Raw genomic sequence first — 19504 nt, 5'->3', positions numbered from 1 at the left:
ACAGAGAAACCCTTTCTCAAAAAACCAAAACCAACCAACCAAACAAACATAAAACAAGAGACTACAATTACCCTGATACCCAAACTACATACAGATATTACTAAGAAAGAGAATTACAGTCCAATTTCACTCATGAACATTGATGTAAAAATACTCAATAAAGTACTAGCAAACCAAATCCAAGAATATGTCAGAAAAATCATCCACCATTATTAAGTCAGTTTTATTCTAGAGATGCAGGAATGTTTCAACATATAAAAATCTATCAATGTAATCCACCATATAAACAAACTGAGAAAAGGCCACATGATCGTCTCATTAGATGCTGAAAAAGCCTTCCACTAAATACAATATTCTTTCATGATCTAGGTTTTGGAGAGAGCAGGGATACAAGGAACATACCTAAACATAATAAAGGCAATACACAGCAAGTCATCAGCCAACATTAAATTAAATGGGGAGAAACTCAAAGTGATCCCACTGAAATGAGGAATAAGACAAGGTTGTCCACTCTCTCCATATCTATTCAATATAGTACTTAAGGTTCTAGTTAGGGCAATAAGACACCAAAAGGAGATCAAGGGGGATACAAAACCAGAAAAGAAGAAGTCAATCTCTCACTATTTTCTAGCGATATGATAATTTACATATCTGATCCCAAAAATTCTACTAGGGAACTTCTATAACTTATAAACACCTTCAGTAATGTAGCAGGACACAAGATTAACTAAAAAAAATCAGTAGCCTTCCTGTACACAGATGATAAATGTGCTGAGAAAGAAGTCAGAGAGACATCACCTTTCACAACAGCCACAAACACCATAAAATACCTTGGAGTAACTCTAACCAAACAAGTGGAAGACCTGTATGACAAGAACTTTAAATCTTCGTAGAAAAAAATCGAAGAACACACCAGAAAATGGAAAGAATTCCCATTTTCTTGGGTAGGTAGAATTAACATAGTAAAGATGGCAATCTTACCAATAGCAAGCTACAGATTCAATGCAATGCCCATCAAAATCCCAGAAAAATTCTTCACAGACCTCCAAAGAACAATACTCCGTTTCATACGGAAAAGCAAAATGCCTAGGATAGCCAAATCAATCCTGTACAGGAAAGGAACTTCTGGAGACAGCAAAATCCCTGACTCTGAGATACCTTGTTACACCTGTCAAAATGGTTTAGATAGAAATATTGCGAACGGCTTATGTCGGAGAGGATGTAGAGTAAGGGAGAACACTGCTCCACTGCTGACGGGAGTGCAAACTTGGACAGCCACTTTGCAAATCAGTATGGCGGTTTCTCAGAAATCTGGAAATCAATTTACCTGAAGACCCAGCAATCCCACTCCTGGGCATATACCTAAAGGATACTCAATCATAGCACAAGGACACTTGTTCAACAGTGTTCATAGAAGCATTATTTGTAATAGCTAGAACCTGGAAAGAAACTAGATGCCCCTGTACTGAAGAATGGATAAAGAATATGTGGTGCATTTACACAACAGAGTATTATTCAGCTGTTAAAAAAAGATAAAATAACAATGACATCAGGAAATCTGCAGGCAAATTAGTGGAACTAGAAAAATACCCATCCTTAGTGAGGTAACCCAGACTCAGAAAGACAATCATGGTATATACTCACTCATAAGTGAACTGTAGATTTAAACCAAAGGATAGCCACAGCTCTAGAGAAGCTAGACAACAAGGAAGACCCTACCAGAGACACATGGATCACTCTGAAAATGGGAATTAGATGAGATCTCCTGGGGGCTAGGGGGCTCAGTAAAGGGGAGGGAATGAGAGATGAGAATGTGAGAGAATGGGATAGTTGAGGTGGGAGAGAGATGGAGCGGTAGAATAATGAAAGAGAGAGTCAATGTGGGGTTAGTGAGAAACCTGGTGCTAGGGAAATTCCCCCAAATCTACAAGGATGACCTTAGCTAAGACTTCTGGCAATAGTGGAGAGGGTGCCCAAACTGGCCTTCCCTGCAATTCGATTGGTGAACACACTAACTATCACACAGAACCTCATCCAGTAACTGATGGAACCAGATGCAGGACCTACAACCAAGCACCAAACCATGCTCCAGGAGTCCAGATGAAGAGAGGGTGGAAGGAATATAGGTGCAAGATAGAGAAACCTACAGTGACAGCTGAAATAAATTTGTGGAAGCTCATGAACACTAGACTGACAGTTGTGAACACTAGAGATTCCATGGTACCGAACTAGGGTCTCCATATGTGGGAGACAGTGGTGAAACTAGGACTCTCTTTGGGGTCACTGGCAGTAGGACCAGAATCTAGCCTTGTTGCATGAACTAGCTTGTTGGAGTCCATTCCGTATGGTGGCATGCTCAGTTCAGGTGTAACATCTCCAGAAAGCCATTCCTTCTTTATATTATGCCAACTCACTCCTCTTCCACTAAAATTCCTTACTGCATCATAATTACCAATTCAGAGTCTGGTGGATGCATGAAAGGAAGCATTTGATTAAATTGCTAGAATTCTCTTTATTATTAGAATGATTGTTTATTTGTTTATTATTGTAAATGACCTTGACATTACAATATTCACATCCTAGTTTTCTACTAGTCATGTGGAAGTTAGAGAGTGGAATGGGAATCCCATCTCAGATAGGAAAAAGAGCTCTGACATACCTGTTATGGGTTCTGGCTGCACAGATGTCGATGGAGAAGCCAGGATGGTGGTGGGTGACTCAGTAGCTGGGAAAAGATTGTCATCAAGATGAAAAGAGACTTCATATAATGAGAGGATCTTCCATTAGTGGTCCAAGCCACGAAAATTATTACCAAGTGGTTCATGAATAGGAGTAAAGAAAAGAGTAATTGCCTGAATGGAGGGGGACAAGCCTGTGAATATAATCCATTCAAGGTAGTGAAAATGGATAGCAGGTGATAGAAAGTGGATAGCAGGTGGTAGAAAGTGGAGAGCGGGTGGTAGAAAGTGGTAAGCAAATAGGCCAGATGAACTGGAAGACAAAAAATTCAGAAGAGATGAATGCATCAGTATCAGTATGATAGATAAATAGATAGTCAAAACAAATTTAAGAAGAAAAATAAAGAGATGGTAGAATGATGGAAGATTTAAGGAAGAGTGGATAAATATATGTACATGATGATAGATGGACATGTGGGTGTGTAGATGGATATATGGGTGATGGATGCATGATTGGTGTGGGTGGACATGTGGATGAATGGATGGATGGATGGATGGATGGATGGATGGATGGATGGATGGATGGATGGATATATGGATGGGTGGATATATGGATGGATGGATATATGGATGGATGGATGGATGGATGGATGGATGGATATATGGATGGATGGATATATGGATGGGTGGATATATGGATGGGTGGATATAGGGATGCATGGATGGATGGATGGATATATGGATGGATAGATATATGGATGGATGGATGGATGGATGGATGGATATATGGATGGATGGATGGATGGATGGATATAGAGAGAAAGGACAGGTTGGGGGCAACAAATGCCAAGAAGATAACAGGACAGAGAATGTTGGTAGATGGGTAGATAGACTGACAAATTAGATACATGTTTAGACATATGGGTCAGTCTAGAGAGTAGGTGAATAGATAGACAGTTGGATATATGTATATATATATATATATATGTAGATTAATAAAAGTTAGAAAGAAGTAATTTCAAGCAGGCAAATGGACAGAATGAGGTGATTTGTAAATGAATGGACAAACTGACAGATGCAGAAGTAGGTAGTTATATGGATGGGTAACTAGGTAGGTGGGTGGTTATCTAGCTGGTTAGATGGTTTGGTAGGTAGGTATGCATGTTTTGGCAGATAGACAAACAAAGCAAAGAATTAATTAATGAGGGATAAGTAAGACAATGGGTGGAAATATTGATGAATGAATGTAGGGGGTGAAAATGGATTAAGAAATGAGAAGTTGAAGGAAAAACAGATGGAATGAAGGTAGTAATACATGAGAATGGGCAAGGAAGTGGATGGGAGGAAGGACAAGTAGATATGTGGATGGATAGGAGGAAATGTGGTGCCAGAGGATGAATAAGTAGAAAAGTGAAAAAAAATGGATAGCTAGAAAGACAGAGGAATTGATTCCTGAACAAGAGAAGGTGAACATTTTGACAAAAATCACTTTAGTAGCCATCAGAATTTTCAACTTAATAATTAAGCTCCCACTAGGGGACATTTTATTTGTGTTAAAAAGATTGTGTTAAAAACTACAATCTTCATCTGGATTCAGCCCTATAATTCTATAGACAACATTTGTATAAACATCTAGCTTCAATTAAGCAAAGTGAAGAAAAACTGGAAATCTAAAGCTTGAACTGGAATTCCAAGAAGAGGCCAGGGACAGCAAATTTTCTTACACTAAGGTCTTAGTCTCTAAAAAGATTAGTTTATGCTTAGGGCAAGTTTCTTTTAGAAATGAATAGAAATGTATGAACCAAGACCTAGATAGGCCAAAATTATACATACTTGTAGGAAGTCCTTCTGCATCATGTTCACTATAACCTATAACACAAAAGGCACACACAGAAGGGTAATGAACAACAAGGTTTTATATATTACATCATGCCTTGGTACACCTGGGACAAATATGAATAAGTGTATTTGTACATAATTATTTAGCAGCTGTTTATGTCCTAAGAGCTAATATAAATATCAACATGAACAAGAATTTGTTGCCATATCAGTCAGATCCAACACGTCCTTACCACTTGTAGAGCATGCTCCTAACAAGAGCTTCTCATAAGATCTATTGTCATACCTCAGTCCTCATTGATATGTACCCATGTACACTACCATCTTCCCTTGTATGATCCCGCTATCTATCCATCCAGTTGATGTTTATTGAGTCTTTTCTATACATGGTTTCTCCACTCTCATTTGAAGAATACAGTGCTGTCTGTGCCTCACTGTAGTATACACTGGAACAAACTGCAAGGAAACTTACTTGTCTCTGGTGCCAAGCTTAATATTTGGCTAAGATGCTTGGTACTATTAAGTAGACAACCTATTTAACCACATAAATTGTTAACTTTATGAAGGCTAAAAGTCTATATATGTCCCACAATTCCAGATTATAGTGATCAGATAGAAACTGAGAACACCAAAATTCTGATTAGTAGTAAACCTGTTATAGGAGTTTGAATTCCCCTTTCCCTCTCTTCAGTTCTTATCATTAAAATGAGTGTAATAATTGGAAAGACAAGATATCAACACTTTGGAATGTAGGATACAAGCAACCCTCAAATGACCTAGAGACTCATTCACTGCTGACTGGTGTACCTTGTAACAGAAGGTGAAATGCAGGCTGCTGAGAGAGAAAACGAAATAATATTTTTACCTGTCTGTGAGCCTTGTGTGTAACAATACCAAATGGGCAGAAAAGATGTGCTCACAAGTGCAACTGTTGTATGATTGTTATGGGTAACAAATTCATTTCATAAAGGATTTTGAACTTATTTCAGAGGAAATAATTTATTCTTGGTATTGAAAATCTAAAAAACTTTATTTGAGAAAGTAATTAGCCCCACAGGGAAACTTAATTTGTGTCCAAAATAGACATGGTATCAAACGGGTTTGTAAATAGATATATTCAAAACCATAGAAAATGACATTTCAGGATTGACCAACAAGCATTGATTTGTATTAAAAGGTAGAGCAGAAAAAAATGAAAACTCAATATGATTAGAATGACTATTGAATTTTCAGGCATAAAGAATACTATCTGTGCTGAGAAGCTCAGAGAAATTTTCATATAATTGGAAGTATATGAACATAAAGAATTCTAAAGAACATTCCACAGTAAACCAGAGAGAACACTCACCATTGAGATATAGACTGTCCTTGTCCAGTGAATAGTTACCAAGCTGGGTGATTCCCTGAGTTAGATTTCTCAGTTCTGTATACAGCTCTTTGATGTCCATCCCAGGATGTGCAGGGTTTTGGTAGTAGGCACAGATGACATCCACACCAGTGACTGTTCCATTCTTCTTAGGCCTGGAAAGAGAGGAGTGTGGAGCCTTTAGAAAAGTCATAGTGTAGATGAGAACCAGAAGGAAGGAGGAGAAATGAGAATGGTAACAATGAGCAGAGTTCATTCCTTGCAAAATGACAGAAAGGAGACTCACCTGAGGGAATCCAGTCTGCAACTGGAGTTGAGAGAGCCATTCTGGAACACGTGTCCAAGCTGTGGATGAGGAAGGAGAAGGGAAATGAAAGCAGGTGTTGGGCAAAGGGGTGATATCGGATCAATCTCCTCCAGGCTGCTGGGATAAGATTCTCACCAGGTACTGGAGGAAAGTCTCAGTTTTGTTGAACAGAACTGAGCCGTTGCTCATATTTGATGAATATGGAAGGTTGGTTATGGTGAAGTTGATTGTGAGGGTTTCTAGATGGTGCCCTATAGCTGCAGGAAGAGAAGAGAGATTCAACTGAGAATGTGCTTGATGCCAGAGTAAAATCCTGTTCTCACTAGTTTGGCTCCTCTTTCATTCTCCCACCACATCTCAACATATCCAATCAAGTCAGAACCTACACAACTTCTTTCTTTCTTTCTTTCTTTCTTTCTTTCTTTCTTTCTTTCTTTCTTTCTTTCTTTCCTTCTCTTTCTTTCCTTCTTTCTTTCCTTCTTTCTTTCTGTCTCTCTCTCTTTCTTTCTTTCTTTTTTTAGATTTTTTCATTTATTATTTACACAGTGTTCTGTCTGTCTGTCAGAAGAGGGCACCAGATTTCATTACAGATGGCTGTGCGCCACCATGTGGTTGCTGGGAATTGAACTCAGGACCTCTGGAAGAGAAGTCAGTGCTCTTAACCTCTGAGCCATCTCTCCAGCCTCTCCCCGTCCCCACGCAACTTCTTAACCCCACAGCATACAAATCACCTTCTCTTAGCATTCTTCACATTAATTCTCTCTTCATTCCAGCACAGGTATTATCAGATGACAACACACAATTCTGCAAACTCGTTGGATACAATCTCTAAAGATGTTTTCTATACTAGAACTACAATAAGAGCTCTTTCTGAAATGAAAACGCATACTGGGATGATCTATAGTACATTACCAACTATGGTTCCATGAGTACATTCAGTGTCAAGTGCACTTGAAGATTTGACACTTGTAGTGGCTAATATGGCCATCAGGTTGTCACACATGGGACTACAAATTGAAGAATTGCTTCCATTAGACTGACAGTGGACTTATCTAAGGGATTTTTTTTTTTTTTTTTGCTATTTGACGTAGAAGAACCAGTAAACTCTGAACAACACTACAAACAGGCATGTGGCTTGTTAGTCTGTTCTTTGCACATATGAAGATGACCCTGACACTTCACATACTCTTTTCCTAGCTCTATCTGGAAGACAGACATGGAAGTTTGAGGTAGCAGATCTATTCAAATGCAGGCAATGGGATCCGGACTTACCTGTGGCAGGTTCTGGCTGCAGAGATGCAGATGGAGAAGGTAGGGTAGTGGTGACTGGCTCATAAGCTGTGGAAAGGATTGTGATTGATGAAATCCCCATTTCCAAGAACATTTCATGCTTCATTTATCTGGACTGTTCTTACTCATCCTAGAGATTCAGCTCAGGAGGAATTTTCCTCTGAAAACCTTCCCCTTCTAAATACAACAAGGCTGTCCATAGTGAGAGAATTTTTCTTAGCTATGATTAGAGGCAGAACAAATATTCACAGGGGAACCATGAGCTAAACTGAAGAGTGACTGTGTAGAGAAGTGAATTATACTATGAACAGAATTAACTTGAGATATTGAGATATAGTGTTTGAGTAAAGAACACAGATGAATTAAGAGAATAGAAAATATAAAAACAAAGGATAGAAGGAAAGAAATATAAAAGGAGGACCAAGTAATTCAATAAAAATCAAAAAAATATCTTGTTTAGGTGGAAGCTAGTAGAGAAGAGAACAACTAAATGAATGAACCTGATGATGGGTTAACAAGTGTGTGAGTGTGTATGTGTTTGTGCATTCAGGGATGAGCAGATTATAGCATTGTTACACAGATGAGTAGATGAGAATTGAATAGATGGGTATGTGGATGGATGGATAGATAAACACTGCATGCATGGATACATGAATGGATTGGTATATGAGTTCACAGAATAAAAGAGAGAAAGAGCATGCTAAAATCTAAGCAAGCAGAGCACATGGGTATATAAATAACTGAATGGACTGAAAGATAGGTAATAGCTGACAGAAGAATGGGTGTTCATACAGGTGGTGAATATATGAATATATAGGGAGAGATGTGTCTGATGAAAAGTCAGGTGGATGCATGTATGAATGCATGAAGAAAAAAAGTAGTATGACCTAGAATATGGACAGTAGTTTGAGTTTGTCAATGAATGTGAATGAGTAAATAAACACAATCATGCATGAAGGAAGGAGAAAGAGATGAAACTAATGAAATTCAAAAGGATAGGTAGTAGAATGAATGGATGGATGGATGGATGGATAGATGGATAGACGGATAGATGGGTGAATGGATGGATGGATTGATGGAAATGTGCGATGAATGCAGGAATAAGTAGAAAAATGGAAGACTGGACAGCTGTAAAGGTAATGATGAGTAGGCTACTGCACACCCAAAACTCAACTCCAAATGATTAAACAACCTTTATATAAGTCCCGGCACCTTGATGTAGTTGAGGAGAAAATGGGGAATACACTTGAACTTATTGGCACAAGGAAGAATTTTTTTGGGAGAGAACCTGGATAGCAAAGTCTTAAAGAATAACAATGAATACACATGTCCTTGTGAATCAAAAAGCTTTTCTAGAAAAAAAGATAGCACTGTTTGAGCAAAGTAGCTTCTTACAGATTCGCAAAAAAAATTATCAACAAATATTTGATAGAGGGTTAGTGTCAAGAATATACAAATAAATTAAAAATTATCCAAAAAGAAAACAATAAATCCTATAAAAATTGTGAAATGGCTCCGATAATTCTTACAAAATGAAATACAAACTGTGCAGACATATTTTTTTTAAAAAATGATCAACATACCTAGGTACCAGTAAAAAAAAAATTTAAAATGTCTTTAAAATTTTACTGTCTCCCTATCACAATGGCTAAGATTAAAAAGAAAAAAATCTAACCAAACACACACACACAAAAATGATTACAAGTGCTGACAGATGGGTGAAGGAGGAACAATTATTCATTTCTAGTCGGGATGTTTCCACTATAGAAATAAGTGTGGCAGTCCCTAAAATGCATGAAATAGACCTAGTATAAGATCCAATGTTACCATTCTGGGGCACACATTCATGAGAGTCTATATATTACTATTAAAGACAGGCATGTCCATGTTTATTGATACTTTATTCACAATATCTAGCAAATTTTCACAGTCTAGATGTCCACCAACTGGTGGACAGATGAAAACATGGTACATTTAAACAATATTTTTAATCTGGTAAGAATAATACAATTGCCCCAGTCTCTGTGAGTTCATATGTGTGCCAGTCCTGTTGTATCTGGAAGATACTATATCCTTAGAGTCATCTACAGTGCTTTGAGCTGTACAAGTTCAAACCGGGAAATTACAGGACTGAAAAATGGAAGTAGACCCCTAACCAAGAAGCTGTTTGAAATGAGTACTAGCTAAGAGAGGGAAAATTAATTTTCTCCAAAGGAGTGTCACTAGATGTATTAGTCACATCCACAGAAGGATGTGTCTCAGGCCCAGAAACAGTATAACAACAGAAAATAGACACCTTATTTTTTTCAGTTTTAAATTGGTATGAGATTTTGTTTCATTTTCTTCCATTTTGAATTTATTTGTCTTCTTGATTTTTGTATGTTTGTTTGGATTTTACTTTTGTCTTTTGGGGACTTGGGGGATAGAGAGAAAAACAAAGAGAGAGAAGAGAAAAAGAGCATGAAGCTGTATGAGTAGGGAAGTTAGAAGGACCAGAATGGAGCTGGAGGAGATAAACACATAAACAAAATAAATCACATAAAATTTTAATTAAAATTGATAAAGTTAAGAAATGTGAAGGTAAGTAGATAAAGTCGAAAACAATCATTATGGGTGATGTAACCTGGAGCAAGAGAGTATCATTTGTAGATGTTGATTTTGAATCTTTAGATATATGTATTTCATTTTATGGGATATGGTGATACTGAGGAGGAAAGGGAAAAATAAAATGGAAAGGACAAGATGGAGAAGGAAGTACCTACTTAAATGAGTAGGTAGAAAGGGAATACAGGGAGGAATAATGAATACTAAGGATATGCAAAGTGTCAGGCAGAAATCTAATGCTAAAGAAGTTTCCCAAAGTATATGCATGCACACATATAAGGTGTCTAAATGGAGTTGCTATATAATGGGGAGGCAATGCTCTACTAGACACCACTGGATGATAAATAAAATCCAGTGCTAGGAATGGATTATTCCCTTTGGAGCTATTGACAAGTGATGTACAAGTGACTCCCAAACAGTATAGCCTAATGCCATTGTATTTGGTTACCCTCCAGAACTTCTTGGTTAGATTTGTATTGCTGAAAATACCAGGCACTTGAGTAATAGCACATGGAGAGGTAAACTGCCACTCAGCTGGAAGTTTCATCCCTTCTGGCTGGCTTTCAGAGTGCTGGAAGGTCCTATGCATGCTACTGGAGGAGGAAAGCTATCACCAATCTTGCTCAACTGCTAATGCTTTGAATTACGATGACTGGTCTGGTAACACATGCTCACTGATGTAACAGCAACACAAATTTCTGGTATAATATTCAAAGAGAACTAGTATAAATTGGAAAAGATACAAGAGAGAAGGCAATTTTAGAAAAATACTTAAATTAGTAATCCAGATTTTGCAGCTTGATAATGAAGTCCCTGATAGAGATAGCTCTTTTTAGGGGACATAAAGTATACAGTAGTCATTTAAACTAAGCCCCATAACACTGTGAGCTACACTTTTACAAACACTTTTATTCAATTGAGAAGAATATGGAAATTCAGAAATCCAACATTAGAGCTGAATTTAAGAATAGTCCAATGGCTCTGTATCTTGCTTCCATTGAGACCTTAGCCTCTCTGAAGAGATTGGTTTGTATTTGGGTGAGTTCTTCACTGGAAATAAGGAGAAAAAATATGGACCAAGATCTAGATCAGGCTAAATTGGTACTTACTTGTAGAAGGTTCTTCAGGACGAGGTTTATTATAACCTAGAAAATAGAAGTCATGTCAGAGGAAGAAAAACAGAGGTAGAAAAAAATAAAGGAAAGGATTCACATACATAACACCCATATTTCCTTGCCAGGTTCTGTGTGTGCTTTTGGATTCTTGAAACAAGGCACTAAGAAAATACAATGAACTGGTGTAGAAAGTACTATCAATAATATTGAGAGAGATAAGAAAAATAAAGGATGCCTGGGACATTCCATAGCAAACCACAGAGAACACTCACCATTGACATACAGACTGTCCTTGTCCAGTGAGTAGTTACCCAGCTGGGTGAGTTCCTGAGTTAGATTTCTCAGTTCTGTGTACAGCTCTTTGATGTCCAACCCAGGATGTGCAGGGTCTTGGTAGTAGGCACAGATGGCATCCACACCAGTGGCTGTTCCATTCTTTCTAGACCTGGAAAGAGAGGAGTGTGGAGCCTTTAGAAAAGTCAGAGTGTAGATGAGAATCAGAAGGAAGGAGGAGGAATGAGAATGGTAGTACTGAGCAGTGTTCATTGCTTGCAAAGGGACAGAAAGAGACTCACCTGAGGGAATCCAGTCTGCAACTGGAGTTGAGAGAGCCATTCTGGAACACGTGTCCAAGCTGTGGATGGGGAAGGAGAAGGGAAATGAAAGCAGGTGTTGGGCAAAGGGGTGATATCGGATCAATCTCCTCAAGGCTGCTGGGATAAGATTCTCACCAGGTACTGGAGGAAAGTCTCAGTTTTGTTGAACAGAACTGAGCCATTGCTCATATTTGATGAATATGGAAGGTTGGTTATGGTGAAGTTGATTGTGAGGGTTTCTAGATGGTGCCCTATAGCTGCAGGAAGAGAAGAGATTCAACTGAGAATGTGCTTGATGCCAGAGTGAAATCCTGTTCTCACTAGTTTGGCTCCTCTTTCAGTCTCCCATCACCTCTCAACATGTCCAATCAGGTCAGAACCTACACAGCTTCTTAACCCTACTGCACACAAATCACCTTCTCTTAGCATTCCTCACGTTAATTCTCTCTTCATTCTAGCATAGGTCTTAGCTTATTTCCAGCACATACTTCCTGCAAGCTTATTGGATGCAATGACTAAATATGTTCTCTTTCTGGATCACTAGGAACATCTTTCTGAAATGAAAACTCACATTGGGATAATCTATAGTGTATTACTACCCATGGTTGCATGTGTATTGTCTGTGTCCAGTTTGCAAATGAAGACTTGACATTTTTGGTGGCTAGTGATCATTGTTAAATAGTCACACATTGGAATAAGTATTAAAGAATTGCTTTATCAGATTGACCTGTGGGACATATCCATGGTGCATTTTATTGATTACTATTTTATGTAGTGGACCCAGTGAACTCTGAAGAGCAGCACCACCAGACACATTGGTTCTGCTTCTTGCTTCCATTGAGACCTTGGCCTCTCTGAAAAGACTGGTTTGTATTTGGCTCAATTTTCCTTTGGAAATGAGGAGAAAAGTATGAACCAATAACTAAGCTGTGTTAAACTTATACATACTTGTCAGAGTTTCTTCTGGACCATGTTTATTATAACCTAGAAAATAAAAGACATGTCAGAGGGAGGGAGAGTAAAGGTAAAAATTCAACATGTTTTGATCCATGTGGAACAATACCACGCTTATGTAGATTAGTGAACATGTATTTATGTTTCAAGATCTGAAAAGTCATCCTGGATGAGAATTTTCTGGTATTTCAACTATACACATTTCTTCCCAAACCTCTATCATGTTCCAAATATGTTCTTACAAAACATATTTTCACACTTCACTCCTAAAACAATATTCCTCAATACACAAGGTTATTTCCCTTCTTTTCTACCACTATATATCCACTCAGAATATTCTTATTGATCATTTTCTATGGGAAGGATTTCATTTAATCTGATGTATATAGGACAGACAGAAAGGAAGAAAGTAGCTAAAGAGCAAAAAAGGGGCAATCTGCAGGCAGCAAATCACCACAACTATCTGTGCATTGAGATCAAAAGCAAAGAGAAGGAGGATAGAGAACTGTACATACACGGTATATACAAAGAAATTGGAGAGGCTAGACTCCATACTAAAACACATCTTGTCTATGAAGATATCAAACATATAACTGCCAGATATACTCCTCAGATTCAGGTGATTAATGATGGGCAGGGCCATTTGCTAACAGAAGCAGGAGAAGTAAAGCAAAGAAGGAGAAAGGACTTCGACCACCTTTAAAATGACCTTAATGCTGTCAATGTAGACTACAATGAGAAACATTTCAGCAGCCACTGAAACAGCACAGAAGATGAGTAATTTTTGAATATTGACAGAAACGAGATAGAGGAAGTCATTAAGAGAGCAAAATGCAGGAAGGCCGCAGGCGAGGATGACATCATGGTGGAGGAGCTGGAGGTAGCTACAATAGGCTCAAGGTCTGAGTAGCATCTCAGACTCTTCAGGGAGTTATGGGAACATGAAGTGATTCCCAGGGAATTGGGCACTCAGTCATAATTCTCATATATAAGAGGAAGGACAAGCTAGACTGCTCAAGTTATAAGGGTATTAGTTTGTTGTGCCACAACAGTAAGATTTTCTTCTCTATTATTTGAAAACAATGAAGGGCAGAACAGAGGAAATTCTAATACATTCCCAATGTCAATTCTGAGCTATCCGGAGCACAATTGATCAGTACTTCACTTTGAGGCTACTGGCAGAAAAACACAAAGAATTTGGAAAAAACTTATATGTCTGTTACATTGACTACAGGAAGGCTTTGAATGGCATTTGGGAGAAAAGACTTTGGTAAACAATGGAGTTCTACAGGTACCCAGATAAAAATCATAAGAATATCAGAAAATATTTATAAAGATGCTTTTGCATCAGTCAAAGGCTGTAGAGAACTAAGTGGTCAGTTTAAGACAGTCATAGAACTGTTGCAGGGATGTGTCCTCTCACCACTACTCTTTAATTTATTCCTGGAATTAATAGTAGTAACAGCCCAGGAGGATGAGGATACAGGCGTGCAGACAGATGGTGTGTGAATGAATAAATTGCGTTTGGCTGACAACACAGAACTACTAGACGAAAGTCCAAATGAGCTGCAGGCCATGGTAAATAGAGAGGTGGAAATAAGTGAAAACATTGATATAAAAGTAAACTTGGAGAAGGCTGAGGTACAAAACTTGAGAAGGGCACACAGGATTTTAACATTGTAATAAAGAATCAGAACTCCAAACAAACAGTCAACTTTGTCTATTTGGGAGGTAACCTCAGTTCAAAGGAGGGAACCATTTCAGACCTCAAGAGGCAGACAGGGATAGTGAGGTATGCATTCCAGGCACTAGTTAAGGTTTGGTCAGCAAAAGACACAACTACAACAAAATTACAAGCATGTGAGACAAGTCTGAGCTGTCTTCTTTATAACTCTGAAACCTGGACAATGAAACTCTCCTCAGAACAGCGGCTGAATGTGTTTGAGATGGCATGTCTCAAAAGAATTCTAGGTGTCATATGAAGAGATAGAATGTGCAACGATGCCATTAAGAAACATCTCCCTCTTCAGAAGAAAGTAAATTACAGGATTTAACAACAGCACTGGAGATACTTTGGCTATGTTATGAGAATGAATGATGACAGATACCCGAAGATGGTATTGCTTAAAGGAGTGTATTGGATTAGACAAACAGGAAGGCTTCTGAAATGCTGGATAGACAACATAAAGGAAGACTGTGGAGCCTTGGGTATAACAATAACACAAGTATTTACAACCTCCCAAGATAGGAGCAACTGGAGGACCACCATAAATGGGTTGTCCATACATGCTTAAGCATTGCTAGGGCTTAAATGATGATGATTACAAACAAACAAAAGAGTGTGTGCCCTCAATACAGTTCCTGTTAGGAAAAGATACAGATGAAAGTTATTTGTTCTTTGTAGACGTCATAAGGTTTATATTAAATGCTGAATAGAAAATAAAAAGAGGGTTGAAATTGTATACAAATCTTTGCAATGGCTTTGTCAAATAAACTGGATATAAAAGAAACATAACACAATTTTGATTGATCAAAACCCAGTGTAGGAACAGGCACGTGACTTTTCAGTCCTGCGCCTTGTTTTCTTTCTTTGTTAAATTGAGAGTAATATAGATACATTATATCTCCTTGCCCATATTCTGGCATATGTTGATTAAAATGCCTTGGCAATTGACAAAGTATAGAGTCACTGAACTGACAATACTCTTGGAATATCTGCAAGTAAGAGTCTATATATTGTTAATTGGAATAGAAAAACCAGTATGAATAAATGTGAGTACTATAAACATTGGAATACATTCCTTTATTCAAATAGAAGTGGAAAAGAATCTCAGCAAACATATTCCTATCCCTCTGGTTCCTGACTTGTACACAATAGGACCATAACAACCATACATCCTTGCAGGCTCTGTGTGTGCTTCTTGGATTCTTGAAACAAGGCACTAAGAAAATACAATGAACTGATATAGACAGTACTTTCAATAATAATGAGAGAGGTAAGAAAAATAAAGGATGCCTGGGACATTCCATTACAAACCATAGAGAACACTCACCATTGACATACAGACTGTCCTTGTCCAGTGAGTAGTTACCCAGCTGGGTGATTCCCTGAGTTAGATTTCTCAGTTCTTTGTACAGCTCTATGATGTCCATCCCAGGATGTGCAGGGTCTTGGTAGTAGGCACAGATGGCATCCACACCAGTGGCTGTTCCATTCTTTCTAGACCTGGAAAGAGAGGAGTGTGGAGCCTTTAGAAAAGTCATAGTATAGATGAGAACCAGAAGGAAGGAGGAGGAATGAGAATGGTAGTACTGAGCAGTGTTCATTGCTTGCAAAGGGACAGATAGGAGACTCACCTGAGGGAATCCAGTCTGCAACTGGAGTTGAGAGAGCCATTCTGGAACACGTGTCCTAGCTGTGGGTGGGGAAGGAGAAGGCAAATGAAAACAGGTATTCGACAAAGGGGTCCTATGGGCTTAATCTCCTCAAGGCTGCTGGGATAAGGTTCTCACCAGGTACTGGAGGAAAGTCTCAGTTTTGTTGAACAGAACTGAGCCATTGCTCATATTTGATGAATATGGAAGGTTGGTTATGGTGAAGTTGATTGTGACCGTTTGTAGATGGTGCCCTATAACTGTAGGAAGAGAAGAGGTTCATCCGAGAATTTGCTTGATGCCAGAGTGAAGTCCTGTTCTCACTAGTTTGGTTCCTCTTTCAGTCTCCCACTTCATCTCTACATGTCCAATTAGGTCAGAACCTTCACAACTTTTTAACCTGACATCACACAAATTGCCTTCTATTAGGATTCCTTACACTAATTCTCTCTTCATCTTAGCACAGGTCTTAGGTTATGACCAGCACATACTTCCTGCAAACACATTGGATGCATTGGCTAAAGATGTTCTCTTTCTGAATACCTAGGGACATCTTTCTGAAATGAAAACTCATACTAGGATAATCTATAGTGCATTATTACCTATGGTTCCATGTATACTTTCAGAGTCAAGTGCACTTGAAGATTTGACAGTTGTGGTTGCTAATATGGCCATCAAGTAGTCACATGTCAGTATACAAATTAAAGAATTGCTTCTATCTGATTGATAGTGGACTTATCCACGGAACTTTTTTTTTTTTTGCTATTTGATGTGGAAGAATCAGTCAACTATGAACAGCTCTTCCACTGGGAATATGGCTCTTTAGTCTGATCTTTGCACATATGAAGATGACTCTGATACTTCACATACTCTCTTCCTAGATATATCTGGAAGACACGTGGTAGAAGTGTGGGACAAGATATCTAATCAAAGGCAGGCAATGGGGTCCCGAGATACCTGTGGCAGGTTCTGGCTGCAGAGATGCATATGGAGAAGGTAGGGTAGTGTTGGCTGGCTCACGAGCTGTGGAAAGGATTGTCATTGCTGACATTCTCATTTCCAAAAACATTTCATTCTTCATTTATCTGGATTGTTCTAAACCTTCCTCTTTCTAAATACAACAAGGCTGTACATCATGAGAGAAACTTTTCTAGCTATGACTAGAGGCAGAACAACGATTCACAAATAAACCATGAGCTAAACTGAAGAGTGACTGTGTGTGGAGAAGTGAATTATATTATGACCAGAATTAACTCCAGATATTGAGATAAGTAATCAATATCGGGGTTGAGTATAGAGCACTGATGACTAGGACAATAGAAAATATAAAAGAAAAATAGATGGATAGAAGGAGAGATACATAAAATTAGGACCAATGTAATTTAATAAGAATCAAAAAATATATTGTTTAGGTGGAATCTAGTAGAGAAGAGAGAACAACTAAGTGAATGAACCTGATGATGCATTAACAAGTGTGTGAGTATATGTGCATGTGTGCATGTACCAATGAGCAGATTATATCATTGTTACACAGATGAGTAGATAAGAATTGAATAGATGGGTAGGTGGATGGATGGGTAGATAAACACTGCATGCATGGATATATGAATTGATTGATATGTGAGTTCATAGAATTACACAAGAGAGAAAAAGCTAAGCAATCAGAACATATGGGTATATAAAAAACTGAGTGGACTGAATGATAGGTAATAGCTGACAGAAGAGTTGGTGAATATATGAATATATAGGGAGGAATGTGTCTGATCAAAGGTCAGGTGGATGCATGTTTGAATGAATGAAGAATAAGAGCAGTATGACCTAGGATATGGACAGTAGTTTGAGTTTGTCAATGAATGTGAATGAGTAAATAAACACCATCACGCATAAAGGAAGAAGAAGAGATGAAACTAATGAAATTCAAAAGGAGAGGTAGGAGAATGGATGGATGGATGGATGGATGATTCAATGGATGGATGTATGGATGCATGGATGGATGAATGGTTCAATGGATAGATGGATTGATGGATATGTGAGAAGAGTCCAGGAATAGCTAGAAAAATGGAAGAGTGGACAGTTGGAAAGGTAATGATGAGTTGGCCACTGAACACCCTTAGCTAAACTCCAAATGATTAAGCAACCTTTACATAAGTACTGGCTCCCTGATGTAGTTGAGGAGAAATGGGGAATACACATGAACTTATTGGCACAAGAAACAAGTTTTGGGACAGAACCTGGATAACAAAGTCTTAAAGACTAACAATCAACACATATATCTTTGTGAATCAAAAAAGCTTCTCTAAAGAAAAAGATAACATTGTTTGAGCAAAGTAGCTTCTTACAGAATGGCAAAAAATTTATCAGCCAAATATTTGACAGAGGGTTAGTATCAAGAATATACAAATAAATTAAAAATTATCCAAGAAGAAAACAATGCAATAAAAATTGTGGCATGGTTCTTATAATTCTCACAAAATAAAATTAAAATTGTGGAGAAATATTTTTTAAAAAAATGATCAACATATCTATGTATCAGTAAAAAAAATTAAAACTTCTTTAAAATTTCATTTATCCTTATCATAATGGCTAGGATTTAATCTAAAAAAACAAACACACAAGAACAAAATGATTACAAGTGCTGGCATAGATGTGGGGGAAACAGGAATAATTATTCACTTTTAGTTGGGGTATATCCACTACAGAAATACATTTGATGGTTCCTAAAATGCTAGAAATAGATCTGCTATAATATCCATTGTTACCACTCTGGGACATACACTCAAAAGAGTTTATATATTACTATTGAAAGATAGGCATGTCCATGTTTATTGCTCCTCTATTCACAATATCTAGCAAATTTTAACAGCCTAGATGTCCACCAACTGGTGGACAGATGATAAAAACATGGTACACTTAAACAATATTTTTAATCTGGTAAGAATAATACAATTGCCACAGTCTCTGTGAGTTCATATGTGTACCAGTCCTGTTGTATCTGTAAGATACTATATCCTTAGAGTCATCTACAGTGCTTTGAACTGTACAAGTTCAAGTCAGGAAATTACAGCACTGAAAAATGGAAGTAGACCCCTAACCAAGAAACTGTTTGCAATGAGTACCAGCTAAGAGAGGGAAAATTAATTTCCCCCAAGGACTGTCACTAGATATATTAGCCACATCCTCAGAAGGATGCGTCTCAGGCCCAGAAATAATAGAACAAGAGAAAATGGACACCTTATTTTTTTCAGTTTTTAATTTGGTATGAGATTTTGTTTCATTTTCTTCTGTTTTGAATTTATTTGTCTTCTTGATTTTTGTATGTTTGTTTGGATTTTACTTTTGTCTTTTGGGGACCTGGAGGATAGAGAGAAAAACAGAGAGAG

General features: G+C 37.9%; 1 protein-coding gene across 1 annotated transcript in view; it reads right to left on the bottom strand.

The window, feature by feature from the left end:
- Muc16 (mucin 16, cell surface associated) overlaps nt 1–19504 on the bottom strand; it is a 159861-nt gene that overhangs the window by 6970 nt on the left and 133387 nt on the right. The window contains exons 76-90 of the mRNA XM_087905954.1: nt 17082–17147; nt 16263–16384; nt 16107–16165; nt 15803–15975; nt 12744–12779; nt 11931–12052; nt 11775–11833; nt 11472–11644; nt 11194–11229; nt 7463–7528; nt 6326–6447; nt 6170–6228; nt 5866–6038; nt 4512–4547; nt 2660–2725 (exon numbers count right to left, since the gene is read on the bottom strand). Of these exons, the coding sequence (XP_087762080.1) occupies nt 2660–2725; nt 4512–4547; nt 5866–6038; nt 6170–6228; nt 6326–6447; nt 7463–7528; nt 11194–11229; nt 11472–11644; nt 11775–11833; nt 11931–12052; nt 12744–12779; nt 15803–15975; nt 16107–16165; nt 16263–16384; nt 17082–17147 (1368 nt within the window). The remainder of the gene's footprint in view (nt 1–2659; nt 2726–4511; nt 4548–5865; nt 6039–6169; nt 6229–6325; nt 6448–7462; nt 7529–11193; nt 11230–11471; nt 11645–11774; nt 11834–11930; nt 12053–12743; nt 12780–15802; nt 15976–16106; nt 16166–16262; nt 16385–17081; nt 17148–19504) is intronic.

The sequence above is a fragment of the Myodes glareolus genome, chromosome 4 (assembly GCF_982192425.1).
Source record: "Myodes glareolus chromosome 4, mMyoGla1.1, whole genome shotgun sequence".
NCBI lineage: Eukaryota > Metazoa > Chordata > Mammalia > Rodentia > Cricetidae > Myodes > Myodes glareolus.
The sequence above is the reverse complement of the archived record's forward strand: the minus strand, read 5'-3'. Positions and strand labels throughout refer to the sequence as shown.